Source organism: Prionailurus viverrinus, chromosome F2 (genome assembly GCF_022837055.1).
Source record: "Prionailurus viverrinus isolate Anna chromosome F2, UM_Priviv_1.0, whole genome shotgun sequence".
In the NCBI taxonomy this organism is placed as follows: domain Eukaryota; kingdom Metazoa; phylum Chordata; class Mammalia; order Carnivora; family Felidae; genus Prionailurus; species Prionailurus viverrinus.
In genome coordinates, this window is record NC_062578.1 from 54,721,030 (window position 1) to 54,747,938 (window position 26,909).

The 26,909-nt window shown below is 34.8% G+C and overlaps 1 protein-coding gene across 3 annotated transcripts in view; it reads left to right on the top strand.

Annotated features, from left to right (window-relative positions):
• PKHD1L1 (PKHD1 like 1) overlaps window positions 1-26,909 on the top strand; it is a 158,937-nt gene that overhangs the window by 22,228 nt on the left and 109,800 nt on the right. For all 3 annotated transcript variants that reach the window (XM_047842216.1, XM_047842218.1, XM_047842217.1), the window contains exons 10-22: window positions 3,550-3,620; window positions 5,085-5,195; window positions 8,278-8,367; window positions 10,424-10,692; window positions 12,258-12,349; window positions 15,139-15,298; window positions 15,606-15,741; window positions 16,547-16,690; window positions 18,612-18,769; window positions 19,748-19,861; window positions 21,622-21,771; window positions 22,784-22,908; window positions 25,701-25,864. In XM_047842216.1, the coding sequence (XP_047698172.1) occupies window positions 3,550-3,620; window positions 5,085-5,195; window positions 8,278-8,367; window positions 10,424-10,692; window positions 12,258-12,349; window positions 15,139-15,298; window positions 15,606-15,741; window positions 16,547-16,690; window positions 18,612-18,769; window positions 19,748-19,861; window positions 21,622-21,771; window positions 22,784-22,908; window positions 25,701-25,864 (1,784 nt within the window). The remainder of the gene's footprint in view (window positions 1-3,549; window positions 3,621-5,084; window positions 5,196-8,277; window positions 8,368-10,423; window positions 10,693-12,257; window positions 12,350-15,138; window positions 15,299-15,605; window positions 15,742-16,546; window positions 16,691-18,611; window positions 18,770-19,747; window positions 19,862-21,621; window positions 21,772-22,783; window positions 22,909-25,700; window positions 25,865-26,909) is intronic.

Genomic DNA, 26,909 nt, shown 5'->3' on the forward strand with positions numbered 1-26,909 from the left:
ACTAATGTAAGAGTAAATAAAATCCCACAGTTAATATTTCCACATAAAGGTATTCATTTAAAGCATCAAGACATACAGAGTGATGAAAGATGGCAGTTACAGCTCTCAATTGTCCATCTTAGCACCAATGTTAATCACTTATAATCATGATTTTTAATAAAGCTAGAAATCATCTTGGAATCAATCAAGATTTTATTTACTCTTAACATTAGTTCACATCAAAACTGAACTATTCGGTTATCAAAAGAATTACAATTAAGTCAGAAAAGTCGTAAGACCTAAAAGAACCCTTTTCAGTATCACAGTCAAAGATTTACTTGTTGTTTTAGGTAATGCTAGATTTCCCAACAGCTGAAAGGCTGTGTCTGAGGCACAAATTGGAGAAAGGGAGTTATATGTAGATATCCTACATCCTAATTTCACCAAGAAATACTACCATATGTTTATAGAAATATCAGAATATGCAAATCTCAACACATGTTGTAAACCTCATATTACAGATAATAAAGAACATTTAGTTGCGGGCATGGTACTAAGCACTTTACATATATTGTCTAGTTGAATTCTCCCGAAGAACCTATGAAATTGAGTGTTATCATCTCCCCTGTGTTGCACACTGGGAACAATGAGACTCAGGAATGTTGAGTAATTTGCCCACGGATATTCAGCCAGTTAGAAGGAGTGCTGGAATGTGAACCCACACAGCCTAACTCCAGGCTCTGAGCATTCCGTTCCAGTGCTCTGCAAAGAGTGATGGAGGGTTACAGCCATAGAACCACAATGGATCACTACGTAACATCCTGATCCAGAATTCTTTGACCATGGCAGGATTACCCCACCTCTCTGTGCATTTGCAAATGTGTGAGGGCATTTGTTGGCTGTCACACTAACTGGGGCATGCTAATGGCCTTTTATGGGCAGGACCAAGATGTGCCAAACCTAAATGAATTATTCTGCCCAATGTATCATACTGTCTTCCAATGAGAAAATGAGCCAGTTAACAGAAATCCAAATAAATCATACTATCAAGCCATCCAATACTAACATAGCTGTAATAGATCAATAATAGGATAAGTCTTTTGATTTCTTTTTTGTTTCTGAAGAGAGATGAATGATTAGAAAAGATTGAAAAAAGATGAAAAAGATTGAGAAGAATGGCAATATTACAATCAAAGTAGATGTTATTCCTCACAGACTGCAAAATAAGGATGATGTTTGATCCTTTCATGCATAGAACTGTAATTGAATTGGTGAGACCAAATCCATTATCATTGTATTTGAGGATCATCTGGTTCCAGACATCCAGAAGGAATAGGTTTATAACAAAGTGATGATTGGATTGCATACTTTATTATAGACCAATACAGACTGGACCAAAACCATGAAGAATATTATGATTCAAGGGCAGACCATACTGGATGGCATGTAAATGGTACTATGACTCACTGTTGTGATTTCCATAGGGCAAATGACATAGTGTCCCATGATTTACCAGTTTTTTTTTTTTTCAGCAGGGACACTACCTACATATGTATATAGGCAATAGGATTTTATTGAAAAAATTAGAAAATCATGTTAGGAGCAGTAATTACTGAGTTTTAAATGATTTCTTGAAACATACTTGCTTTTTTTTAATGCCACTGTCATTCTTCTTCAGGTGAAAAAGATGAATTCTTAGTTCTGAGTCTGTGTGAAAGGTATTAATTACCAAATCCATCATAGATTTCTCAGAGAAATAATTATCTAAAAATAGGTTTGAGTGATCAAGCTTGAATGTGATTGATAAGTATATATAAATCAGCATGTTGCATTAACATGCCCTGAAACTTTCAATTTTAAAAAGCCAGCAAATTTGCACATAATATAGGCAAAAATATTGCTTAAAATAGTTGATTCTGTGATCTTGGTGTATAATTCCTTTTTTTTTTTTAAGCCAGTAGCTTTTCTTTTGTATTAATGTCTCAGAATTGAGGAAACTGTGTTTCTATATAAAACAATCTTAGGACTTTAAGATAACTGGTAGAAATATGGCATATACTTTTTAAAAGCCTAGTTTTATGATTAAATGGCATTAAAAAATGTTAAATCATTTTATAAATTAAAAAAATCCATATTTTACAAATTTCAGGAGTCTTCCTGAATATCAAATGAACCAATTAAAGACCATCGTGGCTTCCATTCTCTATTTCTTTTAATAGTTCACCTTCTCTCCTCTATTACCCCAAGTTCAAACAACAGCTGTTCCAAACTGATAAGGTTCAGATGAGGCTGCCTTAATTGAGAAATGCCTAGTCATTATCAATGAATTAGTGAAAATCACCTCAGTGTCATACCAAATAAATTACATTCAAATTTTATTTCAGGAGGCAATTTTCCCACCAACTTAAGAAGCAGGGTTAATTTTTCAGACGCAGGATCTGGCCACAGACAATATTTTTGGAGCTGGCATCATTTCAGATCTTTGAGAAATCAATTGAAAGGCTTATAGCATACAAACATGAATCCAGTATGAACTTCTTAAATAACTAATTTAGCATTCAGTATTTGCAGAGACCCTTTAGTCTTGCAAATGTGGATCATAGTGCTTGGGTCAGATTTGTAGTTGACTGTTGGTCTCAACCACAAGATTTGCCTTATCCTTTTAGATTCTAGTTTGGTGTGTTAGAAATATAATGAATGGGCTTTAAGTCTTAATACTTGAATTTCTTAACTTCTCTAATTATGAATTACATTGAGGTAATTAAGGGAACAGCATTTAATTTCTAGGATCAGATTCCTTACCGTCCACGCTCTCCAGGCTATGAAAGTGCAAATCTTATGTCTGTCAAAAAATGTAAATAGGTTCTCTGTTTGTGAAGGGTGACTTAACTCTGGTGCGTTACTGTTAACCTGCTTTCATTCATTGTGCTTTCATGCAGATTAGTGAGTGGCAGGAGAAGAGAACTGTGTAGGATACAGGATAGGAGCCAGGGGTCAGGACTCAACTTGCCTGGCTTCAAATTCTATTTCTACCACTTACTCCCCATGTGATTTTGAGTAACAGAAGTAGATTCTCTGACTTGTACCTACCTCATGGGGTTAATGTAAGGGTAAAATGGCATAATAAGTTTAAAGCTTAAAAAATCTTAGATTAAAAGCTTAAAAACCTTAGCATGATATCTGATAAGTGTTCAGTAATGTTACTTACTCTGATGTCAAATGGGTTATAAGAGAGAGACGAGGGCTGTCAACACAAGAGCCTGCATGAAGGGTGATCCTATTTTCTTACATTAATATGAATTCTTTACTGAGGTATAATTTGCATATAATAAAATGTACATAATTTAAGTGTGCAGTTTAGTAAGTTCTGACGGATGATATTTGATTTGTATACTTTTATATTTATGTAACCAATAAGTACATCAAGATATAGAACATTTTTATCTTCCCAAAATGTTCTGTCCAGCTCTTTTGCAAATTATGACATGATTTATATCACTAAAAAAAATAACATTTTCCTAAAATAAAGTTTATTTTAAAGTAAGAATTTTTACTTTTTTTTTTACACAGGAGTTTCCCACAAAAAATGGCATATTTTGTTTCTTCTCTAAATAAAATTTCAATGTTTCAAACATATGCAGGTATGTGACCTGTGTGTGTGTGTGTGTGTGTGTATGTGTGTGTGTGTGTGTGTGTGTGTGTGTGTGTGTGTGTGACAGAGAGAGAGAAAGAATGAAAGAGACAGAAGGGGGATATGTGTACTTTCATCAAATCGAAGATAATAATGATTTAAGGGTACTATATTAATTTATGTATTGCTAAGAAAGGAAAAGCACACAAGATGGGGAGCCTAATAGGAAGCCCTGACATTAAGCTAAGTCCCTGAAAACTATATTTTAATATTTATTTATTTTTGAGGCAGGGAGAGAGACAGAAGGGTTATTTTTGAGGCAGGGAGAGAGACAGAGGAGGAGGGTCAGAGAGAGAGGGAGACACAGAATCTGAAGCAGGCTTCAGGCTCAGCACAGAGCCAACATGGGGCTTGAACTCACGAACCGTGAGATCATGAGCTGAGCTGAAATTGGATGCTTAATGGACTAAGCCGCCCAGGCACCCCTGAAAACTATATTTTAAATAGAAGGTTGAAAAAACAAGGGAAAGACAGAAGAGAAATTTGCATGTCTCTGCTTGGGCTGTGGGTTGAGGGAGGAAAAAAAATTCTCCACTGTCAGTTTAATCTACAAGGCAGTACTCTCAGATTTATGGTCTCAGTATGGTCCAAAAGAATCCTCAAGCAGATTATAATTTATTGTAATTTACAGAAATCTCAGGTTGGTAGACTCCTAGGAGAGTGTCAAAAGCAAACACAAACCTTCCTGGAAGAATTACACTTCATTCCAGGTCAGGAGTGATTGATGGAATGGCACGTTCAGATTTCAGAGATGTTCAAACGTGAAGAAAAGTGTCTTGGAATCAATCACATATGACATATCCTGGCTTTTTCTATTTAATGTGAAACTCATATGTAAAAATACAAAGAACTTTGATAGAACTAATAAGAATAAATTTCAATAAGAATCTATCATATATCATGCACTGGCTATTTTACTAATATACCTAAAACTTTTATATATGAAGCCAGAAGACTTCCAATCATAGTTAATGTATTACCATATGAGAAAAATACAAATATAAGATGTTGGCCCAGAAATAGAAGAAAAACTTATTATTTAAGCGCATGGGGGTAAAGAGGCTGTTCTCTTGCCTTCTTGTGTTTTTTGTTTGAATCAAACAACTCTGCTCAGCCCAGGTTTTCCTTAATTTCTGCATCCTCCATTACCAGTATCTCTTTAGTACCAGTCAGCACTAAAGACTGGTTCCCATGAGATGTAGGTCTCTGTGAGAGCCATATTAATTGTCCTTTTTGCAGGGTTGCACCAGAGACCAAATTGAAACATTTAATTCATTCATTTAGTAATCCAGTGCCTGTGCTGTGCTATGTGCTAAGGCTAGGTAATCTAGAAAATTTATAAAACTCAAGCATTTGGGTTTATGTGTAATGTTCATGAAATTTTATTTAATGTGTTTCTCCTCCCTCTCTCCAGAGGTCACTATGATTTCCCCGTCACGAGGAAGCATTCAAGGTGGCACCATGCTAACAATAAGTGGACGATTCTTTGATCAGACAGATTTCCCAGTCAGAGTTCTAGTTGGAGGTATTTTTTATGACTTTTAATATATTACATTATAAGAATAGATCCTCGCTTTTAAATAATTTGTAAGCAGAATAATAGTCTTTTTTCAATTAATGTCTTACATTTATTTAAGTTTATTTATTTATTTTGAGAGAGAGCACGAGCTTGAGCCAGGGAGAGGGAGAGACAGAAAGAATCCCAAGCAGGCTCAGCAGAACTGTGACATCATGACCTGAGTAGAAACCCAGAGTTGGACACTTAACTGACTGGGCCACCCAGGCACCCCCTTAATGCCTTACTTTAAAGCTGAGTATTTTCACATGGGCATTTGGTTTTGGGGCTTGATACTTTTCCCATTGCTACTTTTCAGTGAGGGCTATTTCTTGCAGCCTTACCTGACCAGGACTTGGGCTCTGAGTTCATCACCAAAGGACATTGTGTGGTAGCATCGTAGTTGCCATCCACAAATTCCCCACCATACTTTGAGACACATATACCCTCTATTTAGCAAACTTTTAAATGCCTTTCTTGTTCTCAGGGGGTTGGTTATGGGGAAATGTAAAGTACATGGGGATACTCTTCTCATTCCCTTTTTACTGACTGTGTTTTATCTGGACATCAGGAATCACTGATGATGTTGGCTCTGGAAAGAGCATTGATGTGTTCTATCTTTACAAATGTACATATGGCTTGGTTCTCTCATTATACATCATTTTTATGTGTCTGGTTGAGACCAGTTCAAGGTAGGAAGCTGTGTAGCTCAAAAGGGAGATAGAGGATGAATGTAATAGAGGGGATCTGCCCACTTGATCATAATGACCTTACCTACCTTGATGAGCAAAGGACTGCATGTCTGTCCATGCAATTGGGTACATACTTTTTCTGATACAGCCCTCTGCCATGGTACTTTCTACTTTTAAGGAATATGCCCATGAGCCAACCAAAATGTGATTTGAAGAAAAGAAATTAATATAAAATAACCTCATCTAACATTTATATCTCTATCTCTATGAATCCTTACTGGTCACCTGCATAAATATTAAAACTGAGGCAATAAGATTTTTAAATATCATGTATGTTATTTTGAAGTTTATATGTAAATATGTTTCAAATATTAAAACCAAGAACATAAAATATTTTTAATTTATATACTGTGTTTTAGGATCTGATATTGTGATACAGTTGACATGCAAATATAACTATAGCATGTTAAATTTTTATGGTACTTCAATGTCATTAATGTGGCAACCAGGTTTAAGATTTTAAATCCTCAGTAATTCCTTTTTCTTTTAACTTGTTACTTTTTTTAAAAGGTGGGGTTTTTTTGCATTTTTAAAATATAATTTATTGTCAAATTGGTTTCCATACAACATCCAGTGCTCATTCCAACAAGTGCATGCCTTAATCCCCATCAACTATTTAACCCATCCCCCATCCACCTCTCCTCTGGTAACCATCAGCTTGTTTTCAATAGTTAAGAGTCTGTTTCTTGGTTTGCTTCTCTCTCTCTCTTTTCCCTTTGCTCGGTGGTTTTATCTCTTAAATTCCACATATGAGTGAAATTATGTGGTATATGTTTTTCTCTGACTTATTTTGCTTAGCATAATACTCTCTAGCTTCATCCACGTCATTTCAAATGACAAGATTTCATTCTTTTTATGGCTGAGTAATATTCCATTGTGTGTGTGTGTGTGTGTGTGTGTGTGTGTGTGTACCATCTCCACTTTATCCTTTCATCACTTGATGGACACTTGGTCTGTTTCCATAATTTGGCTATTGTATATAATGCTGATATAAACATTGGGGTGCATGTATCCCTTTGAATTAGTATTTTTGTATTCTTTGGTAAGTACCTAGTAGTGCAATTGCTGGATCATAGGATAATTTTTTTAACATTTTTAGGAATCTTGTTCTGTTTTCCAGAGTGGCTGCACCAATTTGCATTCCCACCAACAGTGCAAGAGGTTTCCCCTTTCTCTACATCCTTGCCAATAGCTGTTTCTTGTGTTGTTGATTTTAGCCATTTGACAGGTGTGAGGTGATATTTCATTGTAGTTTTGATTTGTATTTCGCTGCTGATGAATAATGTTGAGCATCTTTTCATTGGTCTTTTGGCCATTTGTGTGTCTTCCTTGGAAAAGTGTCTATTTGTGTCTTCTGCCCACTTTTAATTGGATTGTTAATTTTTTGGGTGTTGAGAAATCATCAGTAATTTCTTGAAAATAATGATTTGTTTATGTATCTTTCCCTTGCTCCAAACAAAATGGGCTAAGTTGGTTTAGTATACTGTTCAAATGCACTGTTTTCTAGTTCAATTGCCTTGCATTCACAGAGCGTTCAAAATCATGAAAGGTAGTGTTGAAGTATGTTTTCCAGGCCACCAGGCAAGACTTGGAAAAGATACCTTCCTCCATTTGCTAACCCTTGCCTCACTTTTCATGGGTTGTGATTCCCATGTCAGTAAATACCTAATGGACTTACCTTATGTTAGGCTCTGACTGTGAGGGACACTTTGGAAGTCTAAACCATAGACTCTGTTCAATTCAAATTGTGCTTTTGTAGAAGTATAATCATTCTCATTTAGACCCTGTCTGTTTTGGTTTCAGTCTGCCTGTGAAAATACCATTTACAAATTATTATCTCTGTTGTTTTCATTTGGAGAACTTGGACTAAAGTGCCATTTTATTTATTTATCTTACCTAAGAGGGCTGGGATCATCTGCTATTGCAGATTCTGAACATCATGAGTTTATTCAGCACCTATTCTGTAGGAGACAAAATAGAAAGCTTCACTTTGGACTCAGAGTGAAATCTCTTACAGTGACATAGTTTTATCATTTTTTAAAAATTTGTTTCTCAGAAATTACAAAATTTTCTAACTCAGGCTTGTGATGTTTTGCCAGGAAAACATTACCATGTAAAAGTATGACAATTAATGAGTGATAAGCTTTCATGGAGAACATATAAAGGAAATGAAGAACCCCCAGCTTTGTTTCTTTGCTTATGCAACTTGGTTTTTATCAAAAAAGTATTTCAAGATAAGCTGATTGTGATTTACATTATGGAGCTCTGTAGTAATAGCTTTACACCTTGCTTCTTTCTAGGCCAAGCCTGTGATATTTTGAATGTCACAGAAAATAGCATATGCTGCAAGACACCCCCTAAACCTGATGTTCTCAGAACTGTATATCCAGGTAAGTTACCAGAAGAGAGAACAGCCATTTCTGCATGTATGTAAGAAGACATATATCATTAGGGCTTTAGTACATTCAGGCTGCTAAAACAGAACACCATAGACCAGGTAGCATATAAACAACCAACATGTGTATCTTACAGCTGTGGAGGCTGGGAAGTCCCAGATCATGGTACCAGCAGATTGGATGAAGGCCTGCCTCCTCATAGATGGCATCTTCCTGGGTCTAGAGAGCTCTGTGGGGCCTCTGTTATAAGGACTCTAATCCCATTTATGAGATTAGGTCCAATCTCATGACCTAAACAACCACCCAAAGGCCCCCCCCCTGCTAATAACATCACATTGGGCATTAGGTTTTATTATACAAGTTTTGGAAGGGATACAAATATTCAGCCCATTACAATTAGTAACAAAAAATATTAGAACTATTTAGAATTTGTGGTGAGAATTATAATAAATTTCTTCCCAGTTTTTGGATCAGGAAATATTTGCATTAAAATAGCTGCACCAAAGCTGCACCATGCCTAAGTTCCTCAGACACCCTACTGAAAACAACACATCTCTATTGAATGAGTTCAGTGGTGACTTTATTTAAAATGAAATGAGATTACTAAATGTTGGTGCAGGCTACATGGAAATTGTATAAATGCCTTTCTGTGGTTAAAAAATAAATGGGAGAGGTTAAATCCTTACTTGTCTGGAATGTTTTAAGAGTGATAACGGGATGGGAGAAAGGGGACTCAAAATTCTTTCCAGACTTTGGCCTGTGGCCAAAGTGACATCTGCAGTGATAGCACTGAGAGGCTGTGCCTGGATCTGAGGGTGTGTTTCTCATATCTTGTGCACAAAGTGAAATTGGTTTATAATTGTATCACTGGTTGGTATTTGGAGCCAAGAAAATTACATTTATCAGCCTCTTAAATTTCCTTGTTTTGGATGACATTAGAAAAAAAATGACCAGTTTCAGAAGAGAATTTTGATAATCACAGTTGGTAACTTTAAAGAGAGTTGTGTATATTAGAGCACACTGCTGGTGCAGAAGTCTGAGACGCACAAACTTCTCTCTGAACAAACTCAGCTGAAGAGGAGGAGCCTTTGTTTTCTAGATCCAGCCTCTCCAGAACAGCTTAAGGCTGCGGAAAGAAGGCATGTGTCTGATTGTTGTGTTTCAAGGAAGAAAAAAGAAAAAAAGTGAGATGGCTCCCTTATGATTAGGAAAAAAACTTTTAATTACAGAGTTTACATTGGCAAGTGTAGGTTAACTTTAATGATAATTTTCTCTGATTCTGTCCAAGAAGGAGATGAATTCATAGCAGTTGTAATGTCAAAAAGAAGAAGAACAAATAATGACAAATCTTTTTTTTTTTTTAACGTTTATTTATTTTTGGGACAGAGAGAGACAGAGCATGAACGGGGGAGGGGCAGAGAGAGAGGGAGACACAGAATCTGAAACAGGCTCCAGGCTCTGAGCCATCAGCCCAGAGCCTGATGCAGGGCTCGAACTCACAGACCGCGAGATCGTGACCTGGCTGAAGTCGGACGCTTAACTGACTGCGCCACCCAGGCGCCCCTAATGACAAATCTTAAAGCCAACACTGTCTGTTCCTTGATTACTTGTAAACCATTAGTAGAGTAACTTTTGTTAGAGTAATCAGGCAAAAGTTTTGAAATCAAATGGTCTGAACCATGAAGTTTTGAGATTTAACTATATAAAACAACATGAGCCATGTCATAGGTAATAATTATTATATTATTATCTTAAGTAAAGCACTAATATCTAATCCCCATAGCAACCACACAAATAGTAATATCACTCCTATTTTACATATGTAGAATCTGAGGTGCAAATATATGAAATAATCATAAATAAATTGTAGACTATCTTAACAGCACTCTATACTGTGGATACAGGTATATGTACAGGTATGTGCAATTGTTTCATTAACATGCATGCTCTAAAAATGTGAATAACAGTAATCTATAACCACCACCCACGTAGAGGGCCACTGAGACACCACATCAAAATTCTGATGAGAATACTTTTTTGTTACATTCAGGTGGGAGAGGCCTAAAGCTTGAGCTCTGGAATAATAGTAGGCCAGTACATCTTGAAGAGATACTTGAATACAATGAGAAAACACCGGGGTACATGGGTGCCAGTTGGGTAGATTCAGCTTCCTATATCTGGCCTATGGAGCAAGATACATTTGTTGCACGCTTCAGTGGATTTTTGGTGGCTCCGGAATCTGATGTCTATAGATTCTACATTAAAGGTGATGACCGTTATGCCATTTATTTCAGCCAAACTGGACATCCAAAAGATAAGGTAAGGAAGCCACAGAATACTATTTAATATTACAAAAGCAATATGGCAACCTTTATATGTATCTCATCTATTCTAATCCAAACCAATGCATATATTAAAGAGTTTATGAGAGATATTTTCATGTGATTGGGTTCTTGGCTATTTTAACATGTGTTACATGAACTATAAAGTCATCATAGAAAACCCATGGCCTAAAAAAAATGCTTTCCTGTATCTAAATTTGCTCTAGGAAGGGAAAAACATGCATATTTCCTTTAAATGTCATTTTAATTATGGAAGAATTATAACCATACTTAGGCAATTTGGGAAAGAGTGAAAATATTTCACTATTCTACTACATCTATTTCACTATTACTTGGTCATGACATTAAAGTCTATGATTTCTTTTTGTGTCTATTTTGTTTTTTTTTTATTTAAAAAAATTTTTAGCGTTTATTTATTATTGAGAGACAGAGAGAGAACATGAGCATGGGAGGAAGAGACAGAAAGAGGAGGAGACACAGAATCTGAAGCAGGCTGCAGGCTCTGAGCTGTTAGCACAGAGCCTGATGTGGGGCTCGAACTCACAAACCGCAAGATCATGACCTGAGCTGAAGTCAGACACTCAACTGACTGAGCCACCCAGGCACCCCAATTTTGTTTTTTATATACATAAGATCACACATCCAATTTCATAGTCATTTTTGTCACATATAAATATTTTCACATTTTATTAAATAATTTACACAACACAATTTTTAATGACTGAAAAGTGTTTTATTGCATGGGTTTACTAAACCTGTATAACTTTGTGCATGTGGATAAAGTTTTTAGTTTACTTCTGACTTTTCATGACCACAAATAATACTCCGTTGAACATTAGTGTTCATTAAATTATTCTGCATTTTAATTATTTCTTTAGGAGTTTTCATAAATGTGAAACTAATGAACCAAATCAAAAGAACATTTTATGACTCCATGTACATGGCAAGATTGCCCCCCAACCTGGAGGAACAAATTTAAATTGTTGCCTGTAATATATGACTTCTAATTTTACCATAGCTTTTCAGCACGTTTTCTCCAAAGATAGTATAATCTTTCCTGATGGGAAGCCCAGAATTTTCTCAATCTGGTATGCAGACCCATTTAGTGACCTTGGCATCTTTCAGACCTACTTTTGGTGATCTCTTGTAGATTAAACCCCTAAAACCTCTCCACAGAGCAAGAGGATGTTTTATTTAACAATATCAACCTTCCTCCTGGTATATATCTTTCTGTTTTCCATCGCAGTACTAATTGTGGAAAAGCTGTGGTTTGTGTGTATTTATGGTATAGTGGTTCTGACGTTAGGTAAGGGTGGAAAGTATGAAGTGAACTTTGATAATTTTTAAACACTGGATTTCACCATGGATAACAGATCTTAGAAGAAAAATATGTAGTTTCACATTTTCTGTTCATGAAAGTTCTAGGACTGACAGAAATAATAAATGATAAATAAATGCTGAAAAGTTTATTAATAAGTTCTCCTCTCTCTCTCTCTCTCTCTCTCTCTCTCTCTCTCTCTCTCTCTCTCTCTTTGGGATAAGGTGAAGATTGCATATCATTCTTCCAATGCCAACAACTATTTTTCCAGTCCAACACAAAGTTCAGATGACATTCATCTTCAGAAAGGAAAAGAGTAAGGTTTTTTTAATTTTCATTAAACTGTTATGTAGTATTTAAGAACTGTAAGTTTATATCTAAAAACATTGTCAATTTGTTTTATTGGTAGAAATGATGTTATTTCATTGGCTTAATTTATAATTGGTCATTCTCTATAATTTTATTAAAAATTTCTTCTGTATTTCCAAGAATATTGACATTCATCTAACCAAGGAAATTTGAAATCTAAATATTTCTGTTGCAGAAATTATAATTTTGTGAAATTTACTTGATCCTGTTCTTAGTTTCTTACTAGGACCTTTCAGTCAATTCAGCCATCTAAGCTGAGCTCTTGAATATTTCTAGAGAAGAAACATAAAACCACATGAATTATTAACACAGCTAACATATATTTAATATTCACTGATTTAGATATTGGGCCAGGAAATTTAATACAAAAATATTCAAATCTACTCCCTACCCTTAAGGAGTATATCACTTAGTGCTGAAAGGTCAAGTCCAGGGAGAAAATGAGAGTTTCATTCAAATATGAGATACCATTCAAAAAGGCATTCAGGATTCCTGGAAAGCAAGAGGTAAAAGACATGATAAATTCAAAGTAGCTAAGTTACACGGAGATCTAAAGACTCCATGATATCATCTTCCATTTATCATTTGTATGTGTTAGGTTTTGCTGCATAAGATACCACCCCACCCCCCCCCCCCCAAATTTTGTAATTTAAGCAACTCAATTTTGTGATTGGCCAGGCAGTTCTTTTGGTTCTGTCTACTCTAGTTGGTGATGGATGGCCTAGGATGGCCTCACATATATCAGGAGCCTCAGTTGGCATGGCTGGAACTTAGATATTTGGGATGTCCTACTCCACATGGTCTCTCGCCTCCCAAGAACTACCCCAGGCTTGTCAAATTTGTGAATGGGTTTCCAGCAGTGAAGAAAGAAATTCCTATTGTACATAATCTTTTTAAAGACTCTGCTTGTATCACTTTTGCTAATATCCTATTGGCCAAAGCAAATGGCCAAATCTAGACTCAAGGGGGGTGAAGAAATAGACTTCACTTCTAGATGGAAGGATATTGTTGTTTTTTTCCCCCTTCATTCTATCACACCATCCTTCCAGATATTGACAGCACCATGAAGATCTGTTGGAACTAGACAGAGAGGATTGGGATTAAAGGTACCTGAAAGCAATTACGCTCAGTGTTCTCACTGAAATCTTAGTAATAATGACATGGGGAAAGCATTCCATTCTTTCTGTCCTCCTCCTTCTACTATCACTTCTTTATGTACTTAAACACTTGCTTTTTTAACCAGGATCAGTGGGCCAATTCAGGGTAAACGGAACACCTAATTAATCCCTACTGCTATTAAGTGTTAATACACTTTCAGGCTTTGCCTTGGCCGTGGAAAGTGCATTTAGTTTACCTGCTTGGCAGGAGCGTAGAGCTTACATGAAAGTGAGCCCTAATACATCTGCTGTCTGCTTTCTGCAAGGCAGCTTGGAATTTACACACTGATACTTATAATGATGGCTGTGACTTTTGAAACTGAGGCAACTGTACTTGGCTTATTGCACAGTGGTCCCTAGACCTTTCCAAAGGTAGCTGCTCATTTGCCAAATTCATCCTACTCAGATAATATAGCCCCATCTCTAAGTGAATTTCTTTTTCATTACCCTGTTCTACTTTGAATCAGTTACTAATTTTTAATAATCCTTTAATCTTTAAAACTCTCTTAGTCTCTGTTATTCATATGAACAAAGAGAATTATATTTTTTACAGGATTTTGTGAAGATTAAATATGATGTCTATAAAGTGCTCAGTTTAGTGTGTGATACATAGAAAGTGCCTAATTAATATTTTTAAGCTGCTAACAGGGTACAGAATTTAATGGTTCTTCTTTGAGCCCTACTTCTTAGTATTGCCCACATTCATTTGGTAGAGCTGGCAAACAGATTCTCAGAGCAGCCAAGAGCCTGATGGAATCCTCCTGTATCAGTTCTATGAGGGGGATGACCCAGAGCCTCATCATCCTAGAAAGATGAGAGGTGATAAATGTCCCTCATTCAGAGTCTTTCATGAATTGTGAATATTTATTCTTCATATACAAAAGGGTATCTGTTAAATGATGTGAGGCAATTTAGAGGAACTCCCAGCTGGCCTCTCCAAAGATGGGAGCAATGGTGACATTGATTGAGATTTAAGTAGGTAACCAGTAGCTTTTCACTCACCTGTAACAGCCAGTCAGCAAATGCCTTATCCTGGACATGCAATTAGATGATCCAGCTTGTTGGAGAGGCCATGATCAATCTAATCAGTAATAGTTTCCTGAAGCAGTGTTTTATTTCCCCAGTTTTAACTGGAGTCATTATTCAAGGAACTAGAAAGGAACTTCCATTCCTGACAACATTTAACCACTCAGATACAAAACATGATATGTCTAAGTCTGCCTGTTATTTTCTTATATACATTAGAGTATTTAAACTCTGCATGCCTTCTGTGTTTTATGCCAGGGAGTTTACATTATAATCTACAATGTAATTTTGTTTTAAGCTCCTTGAGGATAGGAGAGGGGAATGTATCTTTTTTCAATAAATATCTATTGACAAAACTGAATGAATTAGTCACGAATGGGGACAGCTCTGTATCTCTAGTGCAGATACCCTACATAATTCATTTTATTTTAAAAAACTGCCATGAAAGTTTAATATTTAAAATCAGGGATACTACAACATAAATCATTTAATAGGCAGGTATTTTATATAGTGTTGAAATTTTATTCATTGGAAAAAATTTCATATTTTTCAGGTATTACATTGAAATCTTGCTGCAGGAGTATAGACTGAGTGCCTTTGTTGATGTTGGCTTGTACCAGTATAGAAATGTCTATACTGAGCAACAAACAGAAGATGCAGTAAATGAAGAACAAGTTATCAGATCCCAGTCGACAATTGTCCAGGAAATACAGGTTTGCTGTGATGATAGATCTGCTTTGTAGAAAGTTAACGTTCCAAGATAGCTCTATTTGGTTATTAATTTTACTATGGAAGATACTACTTGAGGGGAAAGCAGTCATGGAAAATTATTGACTTGTGGTTAGAAGTATCTGTATTATAAATGAAAGAGGCTGTTATTTGATAAGACTGAAACTTTAAAATATTTTATCATTTGCAGTAAAATAGAGCAATAAAGAAGCATTGAATAATTGACTATCATGCTTTTTAAACGTGCTTTTCTATACAGTGAAGGTTTTTTTTTTTTTAATTGGGAAATAGGTTATAACATTGGAAAACTGGGAAAGAACTACTGCAAGGAGTGAAGTTCAAAAGATAACAGTAACCAGCCCATGCGTGGAAGCTAATTCATGTTCCCACTACCATTATAGATTAATCTATAACATGGAAAAAACTGGTAAGTTGCAAATAATAAAGGAGATTTCATTTCTCTTCATTTATAGATGAAATTATAAAAATTTAGTCTAGTCTAGTTCTTTCTGGAAAATATTGTTTTAATAGTGTGCTAGACAAAGAAGCTAAAAATGTATTATGAAGAAAAACTTTTGGACTGGGATAAAAAATGGTATCAGTAAAAACAACTTCCTGGTATATACTATCATTTTCTTTTGTAATGATCACAATAAATGTATATCTAAGTGCATAGAAGGATTTTATGTATCTGTGATTCACAGGGATAAGTTAAGATAATAAGAATTAAATTCATCATTACAGAGAAGTAAATATTCCAATTCCTCAAAAAAAAAAAAGCTATGAGATACTAATTTATCTGTTAACAAAAACATTGCGTCTCTATATTTTATAATAAACCTGAAAATATAAGTTTTCTATTTATGTTAATTGTTTCAATAAGTAAATATTAATGGGTGATTACTGTTTTCCAAATAACAATAATAACAATAGTAATAACAATGCTTATTACCATGGGAATATTAAAACAATAAAATACGATCCTGATCTTTAGGAAATTACAATCCAATGAAGTAGTCACTATTATTGAACTCAAATTACTTTCAAAACACAATTTTATTAAATGATAATATATGATACAGACTACGGGTGCTTTAAAAATTCAAATATAAGACATCAGTGCTGGCTGTGGTTAATGCAGAAAGATTGCAACTCTTTTCTTTTTTTTTTTAATTAAGGCCCCTAATCATTTGCCTTTTTATTTTTATTTTTATTTTTTTAATTCATCCAAGTCTTGGTACCTGGTGATGCTTCTGACTTCATACTGCAATCAGCTTTAAATGACCTCTGGTCTATAAAACCAGATACAGTTCAAGTAATAAGAACACAAAACTCCCAAAGCTATGTTTACATGGTAACGTTTATATCAACTAGAGGTAAGCATGTATCTCATTTTGTACTTCTGTAAATTTTTCTCTAAGAAACAAATTTATATTCTCTAAAGCTCCACTGAAAAAATTAAAAACTCCGTACTACGTGGCAATGAGAAAGAATGAAATATGGCCCTTTGTAGCAACGTGGATGGAACTGGAGAGTGTGATGCTAAGTGAAATAAGCCATACAGAGAAAAACAGATACCATATGTTTTCACTCTTATGTGGATCCTGAGAAACTTAACAGAAACCCATGGGGGAGGGGAAGGAAAAAAAAGAAAAAAAAGAGGTTAGATTGGGAGAGAGAGTCAAAGCATAAGAGACTCTTAAAAACTGAGAACAAACTGAGGGTTGATGGGGGGTGGGAGGGAGAGGAGGGTAGGTGATGGGCATTGTAGAGGGCATCTTTTGGGATGAGTACTGGGTGTTGTATGGAAACTAATTTGACAATAAATTTCATATAATAAAAAATAAAAAAAGTAAAAAAAAGTAAAAATTCCATAAAATGGCAGAGAAAGAAGTGGATTCATAGCCTTGATCACTGTTAGGAGAAATAGAAAATAAATGGTCAATTTTTTTCTATTGTAATTAAAATTTTAGTCCTACTTCAAGGAATGTACAGCTTCAATGCATGAGAAACACTATATATACCATAAATGCACTATCTGTATAATAGGCTACTTCATATTTAGAAAAAATTAGCAAAGATATGAATTCTGGAAATGAGCTTTAAGTAGTTAGCATGTCTTGGGAGACACTAGTTTAACCAGATCTTGCCTGATGAAAGGATTCTGTGGTCAAATCCACATGGGAAACTGCATACCCCAGCTTCTCCTTGAAGATTGACAGATCTCATTAGAATAATAAAATCCCTGAGAATTCCTACAGTAAGAAAAAAAACATACAAAAACAAAAACTGAAAGAAAACATTTCACCTGTGTTTAAGACAGCATTTACCAAAATTATTTTTACCTCTCTGTCCTTTTCAAGCAATAGCTATTAACTTCCTATTAATGTTTTGCATTTTCAACTCTTAAAGTTAAGTTTAACGACCAAATTTAGTATTTGGGCTATCTAGTTCAAAAATAGGTCCCTGAATATGTATGTATTTACTTTTCTTTGGGCAATAATTATTTTCCAATTCATTGTTTATTTCTCATTTTATAAAATTGTTTAATTTGCTTGTTGGATGGAGGGCAAAGAATTTCATTTAACATGAATTGAAATTCTAAAAATTTCCCAAAGTTTAGATTGTCAAAAATGCTGTATAAATGAAGATATGGTGATCCTTGTTCTCCGAGGAATACATCTATAGTTCAGAGAGAAATTTTACAGCTTCAGCAGCCTTAAGAAATATAGTACCAAAATCATAAGTACCAAATCAAATTCTAGGACTCTACCCAACAGAGGTCAGTGGGTTTCCAATGGTGAAGCATCTTCCCAAAGCAGAGATAAATCTGAGGACAAGCCCTTATTTCTTTTAAAGTGAGATTGTGTTAACAGGCCTCCCAGGCCTCGGGCTATTTCCTGGAATTCAGTTTTGTACTGTATTCATGTTTAAAGAAAATAGCAATATCCCAACCTAGCCCTCTATACTATGATAATGGTACTGGGACAAAACGAAAAGAAGTTTTGGAATATCCCACTGGTCGTTGATCTTTACCTCATGGTCCCAATACCTCCTTTTGTTTATCCCATAACACTTTATTTTAAGCCATGGATATTGAACCTTAAATGAATAGCACTTTGTTATTTTGCTGTTTCTGCTACGGCTAAATCTTTAGCTCAAATTCGAGGATCCACATCTTCCCCATTCATCCCCCCTTTTTTGTGATAATACAATAAAACCAATTTTGTTACTCATGGATATATTGGTATTTTATTAAATTAACATCTTCAAATCCTATTTGGTACTTCATCGCAGGAGACTTTGATCTGCTTGGTTATGAAATGATTGAAGGGAACAATGTCACCCTGGATATTACAGAACAAATCAAAGGAAAACCCAGTTTGGACACATTCACACTAAACTGGGATGGAATCACTTCGAAGCCTCTGACCCCATGGTCATCAGAAGCTGAAGTATGCTCTTAGCTAATTTATTAAATAGAAAGCTGTTTAAATATCACCTTTCTAGTAAAACAAAAGAAAACAAAATAACTCCACACTTTAAGGAGCGGTAATACACTCATTTACTTGACATGGTGGGTTGGAGCCAACCCATAGAGAGTGGAGAAGGGAGGAAACATCACAGAGACACAGGGGATGAAAGGGGGGTGGTTCTTAGATCTGTGCCAACAGGATCCATTGTATCTCTGTGTGAGGCAGCTGTTTTTGTAGAAAGAATGTTTGCTTGGGAGTTATTGAATTTTGACAACTATCTACACAATGAGTTTAGGTTAATATTTATTTGATGATTCACATCTTACTTTATCTCCTTAATTCTAAATGCTAATTATATCTGTGCTTTGCAAGAGAAGTAGATGTGGAAATTACAGGAAAACTTGTGAATAAATGTGTACCAATTCCTATATAATCCAAGATCCTTTATTATTTTTAAAATAACCATCAATACAGTCTTATAGTATCTGAATCTCTTCTTTTGAAAAACAGAATACATTGTATATTTTGTATATTGTATTTGCATATTTTGAAAAACAGAATACAGTGTATAGTTTTTTCCAGTTAATTTTGAGCTAATGGGGAAAACTACTCACTTGGAACCTGTTTAATTGAGTGCTAATTCATTTAGGTTTGCCTCATTGCCCTCTTTAAAAAAAACTACTAAACAAGTGTGTCTACCTTACATAACAACGGTGTAAGCTAATGTTACCCAATTGGATGTAACTATTGTGATTCTAAAATAAAACTCTTGAAAAAGTCACTAGACACTAAAATATTAACTTAAAATTATTTAGGAAATGATCTCATAATGATGGCTCAAGTATGGGAATTATGCAAATGTTCAGTTATAACTAATTAGTGGAATGAGTAGTAATAGTATAAATGTTCTAACTCTTCATGAAAAGGAAGTTACTAAAGCTCATATTTTTAATTTAGTTTCAGGCAGCCGTAGAAGAAATGGTTACTGCCAAGTGTCCACCGCAAATTGCAAATTTTGAAGAAGGATTTGTTGTGAAATACTTTAGAGATTATGAGTCTGATTTTAACCTGGTATGGAATGTAAATGAACAGTGAAACTGACCAAATAAGAATTCGTATAAATGCTTGGAATCTTGTGATTCTCTTTGGACTAACATTAATTCCTATTGTCAAATTGCAAAAATAATTTGTTACACATTTATTGGTAAGGTCTGCTTTATCATCTCCTTGCATAATAGTGTGATTCATTTGTGAAATTCACCACATATGAATTTTCTCGATCAAGGGAAAGTAAGAAAGATGATGGACAATATAAGATCTATAGGGTGTTTTACTTGTTTTCTTTACTTGGACGCAGAGTATATCCTGTTTCCTCATTGGCTTCTGAGCATATAATTTGTAGTAGGGCTTCCCTTGATTTTTGAGATCACCCTCTGGTCAATTAGTAAAATACTTGTCCTTATTTCTCTCTTGGTGAGGTATAAGAACTTTTCTTTGATGTACAGTAAAGAAAATTTCAGAATACTCTTATCTTCCTAATTCTTATTTTGAAAATCCGAGGAAGCCAGATATTCACCATTTCCAAATGAATACCATAAGAATAAGGACTATATAGGCTAGTGATTTGGTTCAGATCAATACCTTAGAAATAAATATGAATCCTTAAAAATATTTATCACATGCTTTAAATCACATGCTTTAAATCTGTTTAAATGAGCAGATTTATTAGTGAAAAAAAAGGAAAATCTTTCCATTTAATTGGCTCCATTTAATTGGCTAAAATTTCAAATTAATTTAATAAACATGCATGTACTTGGGTTCTCCTATCCTGAATGTAGTGCTAGCAGCCTTGGGAATTGCACAGTAATTTACACTATGCTCTTTCCTTTCTTCATTTCCCATCATCATCCTGGCACACATTCTTTGCTCTATCTTACTTTGATTATTTGCATTTCCCAGCACCATCTTCTTACATCCCTGCTTATTTCACTTATTTTACCCTCTCCCTGAAGCTCCTTAGTCCATCTTTCCTTTGAAATGAGTCTTGTTTATCTTTTAAGACAACTCATGTAGTGCTTCCTCTGAGTTATCTTTCTTGATGCTTTATATGTGAGTTAGAGGCCTCTCTTCAGCCTCATAATTATATATGTATAATACTTCAACATCAGTATTATAATCCTTAGTTCCTTTGTCCCAAACTTCATGGGATAGGAAATATCCCATATAGGGATAGTGTTCTTCACCACTTGAACCTTGAAGATTCAACAAAAAACAAATTAACAAACAATAACCTGGCACATAGTGAACACTGAATGAATATTTGTGGAGGGGTGCCTGGGTAGCTCAGTCGGTTGAGCATCCGACTTCCGCTCAGGTCGTGATCTTGGGAGTTTGTGAGTGTGAGCCCTGCATTGGGCTCTCTGCTGTCAGCACAGAGCCTGCTTCAGATCCTCTGTCCCTGCCTTTCTTTCTGTACCTCCCTCCCTCACTCTCTCTTCGTCTCCCTCAAAATAAATTAACTTTAAAAAAATTATAAAAAAATATTTGTGGAAGGAATGAATAAATATCCCTAAGAGTTCATGATATAAGGAGAAATATAAGATTTAGGAAATAGCCAAATACAGGTACAAGGGATTATATGATTGTGGAGCCAAAGGAGTGATACAGGATGAGAGCATTAGACTTTCAAAGAAGAGAGAGAATATTTCAAGTTAAAGTGGTGTGGGAAGCAATGGATCCAAGTTGAAACTTGAACAAATTGGGTGGAGATGTGGGGGAATAAAGCAGAACAATAAGTCATGTTTTCATTTGAAATATTACTGTTTCTGTAGGAACATATTAACAGAGGGCAGAAGACAGCAGAAACTGATGCTTACTGTGGTCGTTATTCCCTGAAAAACCCAGCTGTTCTCTTTGACTCCACAGATGTTAAACCAAACAGACTACCATATGGAGACATTTTATTATTTCCTTATAATCAGGTGAACTCAACAAAATGATATGCTAATTTAATCTGTAAAATACCTTGATAATAAAATTTCCTGAAATATAAGACAGGGAAAACTGCTTGTCATGTGAAATCATGTCACATTAGACAGGTACTGTGGTTCACATTCTGGGGCCTTGTGATTTCCTCCTCTGTTGGTTTTCAAAAAAAAAAATGAAAAAAATATGTAATATCACGCACACGTATTCTGCTTTATCTTATAATTTCAGAGAAAATTACTTGCACGTGAATTTAAATATTAAAACAATTAAAAATGTATAATCTCCTCAATATATTTTATTTATTAAGAAGAAACAAAAATGGATAGCCATCATAGAGTGATCTTGGGTATCCAGTCAAGGAGAAGTGAACGGAAAGCATGAGTAGAGATGGGAGTTTTAGGATAGGTATTTAAGATTAGCAATCATAGTCTTGTTTACCCTTTCTCTGGTTTTAAAATTCTCAAGTTGTGATATACATCCTCAAGTTCTAAGTTCTAAATATATTTGGTATGCTTAAGATGTTGTAGACCATTAAGATTGGTATTTAACTACCATTTTACAGTGACATGCATCTTTACCTCTAAATGCTTAGCTGCATTCACATCCCAATTAATCTACTTCAGTGTTTATCTCCTCTTTGTGTGTTTGGGCTTTTACATCCACTGTAGAGTTCACTTAGAGCTGGATTTAAATTTTACATTGCTACATGACTAAAGGGAGGGAATTATTTTCATTTTTTAAGGAAACCATATCTAAGAAAACAATAAGGAATTAATCCTTAATTGTAAGGTCGTTCAACTCCACTTCCTCTTCTAGAAAATCTTTCACAATTCTTCTATACCTAATTGGCTGACATTAATTATCCCTGTCTCTGTGTTCTGAAATATTTTGTATGGAAAATTATCAATATTTATTTACTGGATTAGGTTGAGTTAACTTGAATTGGTATAAAGCAACTTAAAGCTAAGATATTATTACTGATTTCTTTTTTAATTTTCTGTGTAGTTATGTTTAGCATACAAAGGATTCCTGGCAAATTATATTGCTCTAAAATTCCAATACCAAGACAGAAGCAAGATTACTAGAAGCAATGATATACAATTTACATATAACTTTACTAATGGAAACAAGTAAGTTACATTCTGTGAATGTAAAATGGAAGTTATAATACAGTATATAACCTGAACATAAAACAAAAGTTTGTTAACTTTTTAAATTTTTTTTCCACTTTTTGTTAGTTTGGGTTTTTTTGTTTTGTTTTTGAGAGAGAGTATGTACGCACACGAGCAGGAGAGGAGCAAAGAAAGAGAGGGAGAGAGAGAGTCTTAAGCAGGCTCCACACCCAACATGGAGCCTAACACAGGGGTCAATGTCACAACTATGAGGTTATGACTTGAGCCAAAAATCAAGATTTGGACGTTTAACTGACTGAGCCACCCAGATGCCCCACTTTTTGTTAGTTTTTGACAAATGCTGTGCAGCATAGATCTGACTGCCGTTTTCATGCCCTCTACATTAGCATCCTAACAGAAATAATTGTGGCAAAAATAAATAGATAGATTATGAAAATAAGAATTGGTCTAGTGTTATCATCACCCATGACCATTTGAAAGGTAAAACAATGGTAAACCTTATAATTTAAATCATGTATTATTAAATCTAATAATGTTCCCACTTACTGAAGGCAGGTAGAAAGAGACTCCTTTATCACAATATTGTCATTAAACTTTGATCACTGAAAACAAGGTGCTTTCTAGGTGTGAGCAGAGCAAATAAAATATTTCAATGAATATTTCAAAATTAATGGAGAAGAGACACTTTTTAATGCTTGGTTTGCCAAAAGTTAGACACATAGAAATGCAAGCAGAGAAATATAAGGGAAGAAGATAGATGTCTAAGAAAGCTATCTAATGACTATAATTGCCACACCGTCAAGCACAAGTTAGTTCTGCATAATTACGTTTTGTTTTTTATTATTATATCTTCTGAAATTTGTGTCAATCCACTTTTGTATTTCCACATAGAACACACATACAAATTTCACACACAATAGAGTCATAATGAAGACATACACATGCACATATACACCTTTTTTATTTGAAAACGTGTTCTCCAGGTACATTTTGCTATAAACATTCCCTGCATGCCTGAATTGAACAGATTAGATTGACAATTTTAGTTTTGGTGAGCATCACCTGCATGCGTTTGACTCATTCACTGTGACGAGATTTTGGAACATTTTACAGATCTTGGTTCTTTCATATTTGTCAAAGCATCACTCACCATATTGCTAAATAGGTCTTTCCTTTTAACCTGCAATTTATCTGCTGTAAAATACATTTGTAAGACTGATGGGCTTCCTTTACCCTAAATGCTATGATATCTTTAAACAAGAATGTCATGATTTTCAGAGGAATAGGGTTCACTGGGTAAAATTATTGCCAGTCAAGGCAAAGTAAACTCCCCTGCTCCTATTGTGTATTTCTAAATTTGCTTTGATTTAGGTTAGACAGGCCACCATCAAGTAGATGTGTTAGAGTTAGATTATTTTTAGTACAATGTTAGTGTTAGAAGTGCCATTGCCCCCCCAAGAATTATGGTATAACCTTTCCAAAACAGTGATTTTTGTAGCTATAAATCAGGTTTCAAAATCTGAAAAGTGAAATATGATTTTCTTTTAGAAAACACTGTTATCTAGGGATGCCTGCATGGCTCAGTCGGTTAAGCGTCAGACTTCTGCTCAGGTAATCTCACAGGTTGTGAATTCAAGCCCCGTGTCAGCTCAGAGCCTGGAGCCCACTTTGGATTCTGTGTCCTTCTCTCTCTTTGCCCCTCCCCCGCTCATGCTCTGTCTCTCTGTCTCAAAAATAAATAAATGTTAAAGAAATAATAATAATAATAAAACACTGTTATGTAGCCACAAAGACAGTGTGCTGTTCACTTAAGTTTTGATATCATTTGTAGTCTCTTTTTTTCTGATAAAGGGTCCTGTTCAGTATACTAAATTTTCTAAGTAGTAGTTTCTTAAACTTTAGAATTATATAATTAGGGTAGAATTCTACTGAGACCCTAAGTGGTTTTTTTTTTTATATTTATTTAAAGAGCACTTTATCTTGCTGTAGTTCCACATATAGTTTTCTAAAAATATGTTAGTTTAAGTTAAGCTTTGAGGCGCTGAGGTGGATCCCATGATGAGTTTGGGAACCATGAAGGAAATTAAAATAGTAGGTGCTCAAACAAACTAGTCAGTTAATAATTACAGCAGTAGCTGATATAAAGATTATTGTTAAATTGTGTTTAGTTATTTTGATGGCAATATTTTTCTCTTTGTTGCAAACTCTCATAGCTGAATTGCTTAACTATAACTCATAGAATTCCAATGCAGTTAATATCAAGTGCAAAATCTGAATCTAAATTACACATTTAAGGGGTAATGTGCTTTACGTAAATCACTTACCACTTTTGTCTCATATCAGGAGACAGTGCAACTCTAGGGAGCTCTTTTGGGAGTAATAACAAGTTCCAGTTTTGCTTCTTGGTATTGAACTGAATTTACTGTTCTATCCTTGACATTTTTTGCTAAAATAGTTTACTTTATTCTTGTGTCTTGTTTTTATTTATATGCTTGCTCTACACCAAGGCACATACTCCTTAATTTCCTTGCCTATCGCTACAGAATATTTCACCTTCCTGTGGCTATTGCCAAGGCTACAAATAAAAGAAAACCTATATTTACAGTATACAACATTAAGTCTATTACTACCAGTTCAAATTTCTGTCTGCTGTTTCTTGTTATGGCTGCACCTCTGTGCTAATAAAGTGCATTTAATGGTCTTCTTGTGGGAAAAAAACCACTTTTACTCTTTAAGAATTTAGTGCTTTTTTATAGTGTATTGGTTTACATTAATTAACCATATTTCAGCTGGACCTACACTTGCATAGACCTTCTGGACCTCATACAAGCCAAATACACTGGGACAAATTTTTCTCTTCAGAGGATTGGTTTACAGAAGGCATCAGAATCACAGGTTTTCTATGTAGACACAGTATACATTGGACAGACATCTACAGTGTCCGCGTGGGATGGTATGTTGTATCATTTCATATCGATTCAAAACCTCTAAATCTATCTTGTAGAAAAATCTTACCATGGGAATTATTGTTTACTTTAAATAGAAACATTAATCTCTAAATATTTGAGTCATTTTTTATCTGAATATTATTATTTAAATAATATTATTTTTTATTCTGAGGATAAATGTACTCTTAATGAAAACTTTGTCATTATGGCAAGAATTAGTCTTTCTAGTCCTGGAGATTCTGTTTATATATATATAAACTGTGACAAATATTTTCATTTTGCTTTGTTTGATTTTTGAGAAACTAATCACAAAGATATGTGTTCCTAAAAGGCAGCTATTGACATTGGCATCTGTTTGGTAGGATTAAACTGAATATTTTCATGGACATCATGGTGATAATTAATAATACTATAAATGAAAAATTTATTTCTGGTAGTCTAAGCATTGTTTTATAGTCATGTCAGTAGACTCCTACATATGAGCTGTGATAATAAAATAATTACAATTAAACTGTGATCTTTAAAAAAATCAACCTAATTCTAAACAGTCACCTCTAACAGTGACTACTCACATTTTTCAGAGAAATTTTAAAATCCTTTCCTTTGGAACTACTTTCAAGTGCAAGGTCAAAAGTCAACTGGTTAAAATTAAATGTACTACTTTAGAGTCACTTCTTTTGAATCTGCTCTCACCAGAATTTACATTCTAATTAGTGGAGCACATATATAAGACAGCTCACTTGGGCTCAGATGGATGTTGCAGTTCAACAGATAGCATGCATTTAGCACCTACCATGTGCCAGGCACTGTACTAGCTACTAAAGAAATTGCTGTGGACAAGACAGCCCGAGTCCTGTCCTCATGGAGTGCACGTCTTAGCACTACATTCAGGAACCTAGGACAGAGCAGAGATAACAGGCCCACAGAAGGCTACATGAAACCCAGGGTTTGGTGGCTTTTAAATATTTTCTTTTACCTGATAAAGCTCATATGTTGACAGACTTTAAAGCTTTATATTCTAGAAGTAAAAGTTTGCCAAGCTCCAAAAAC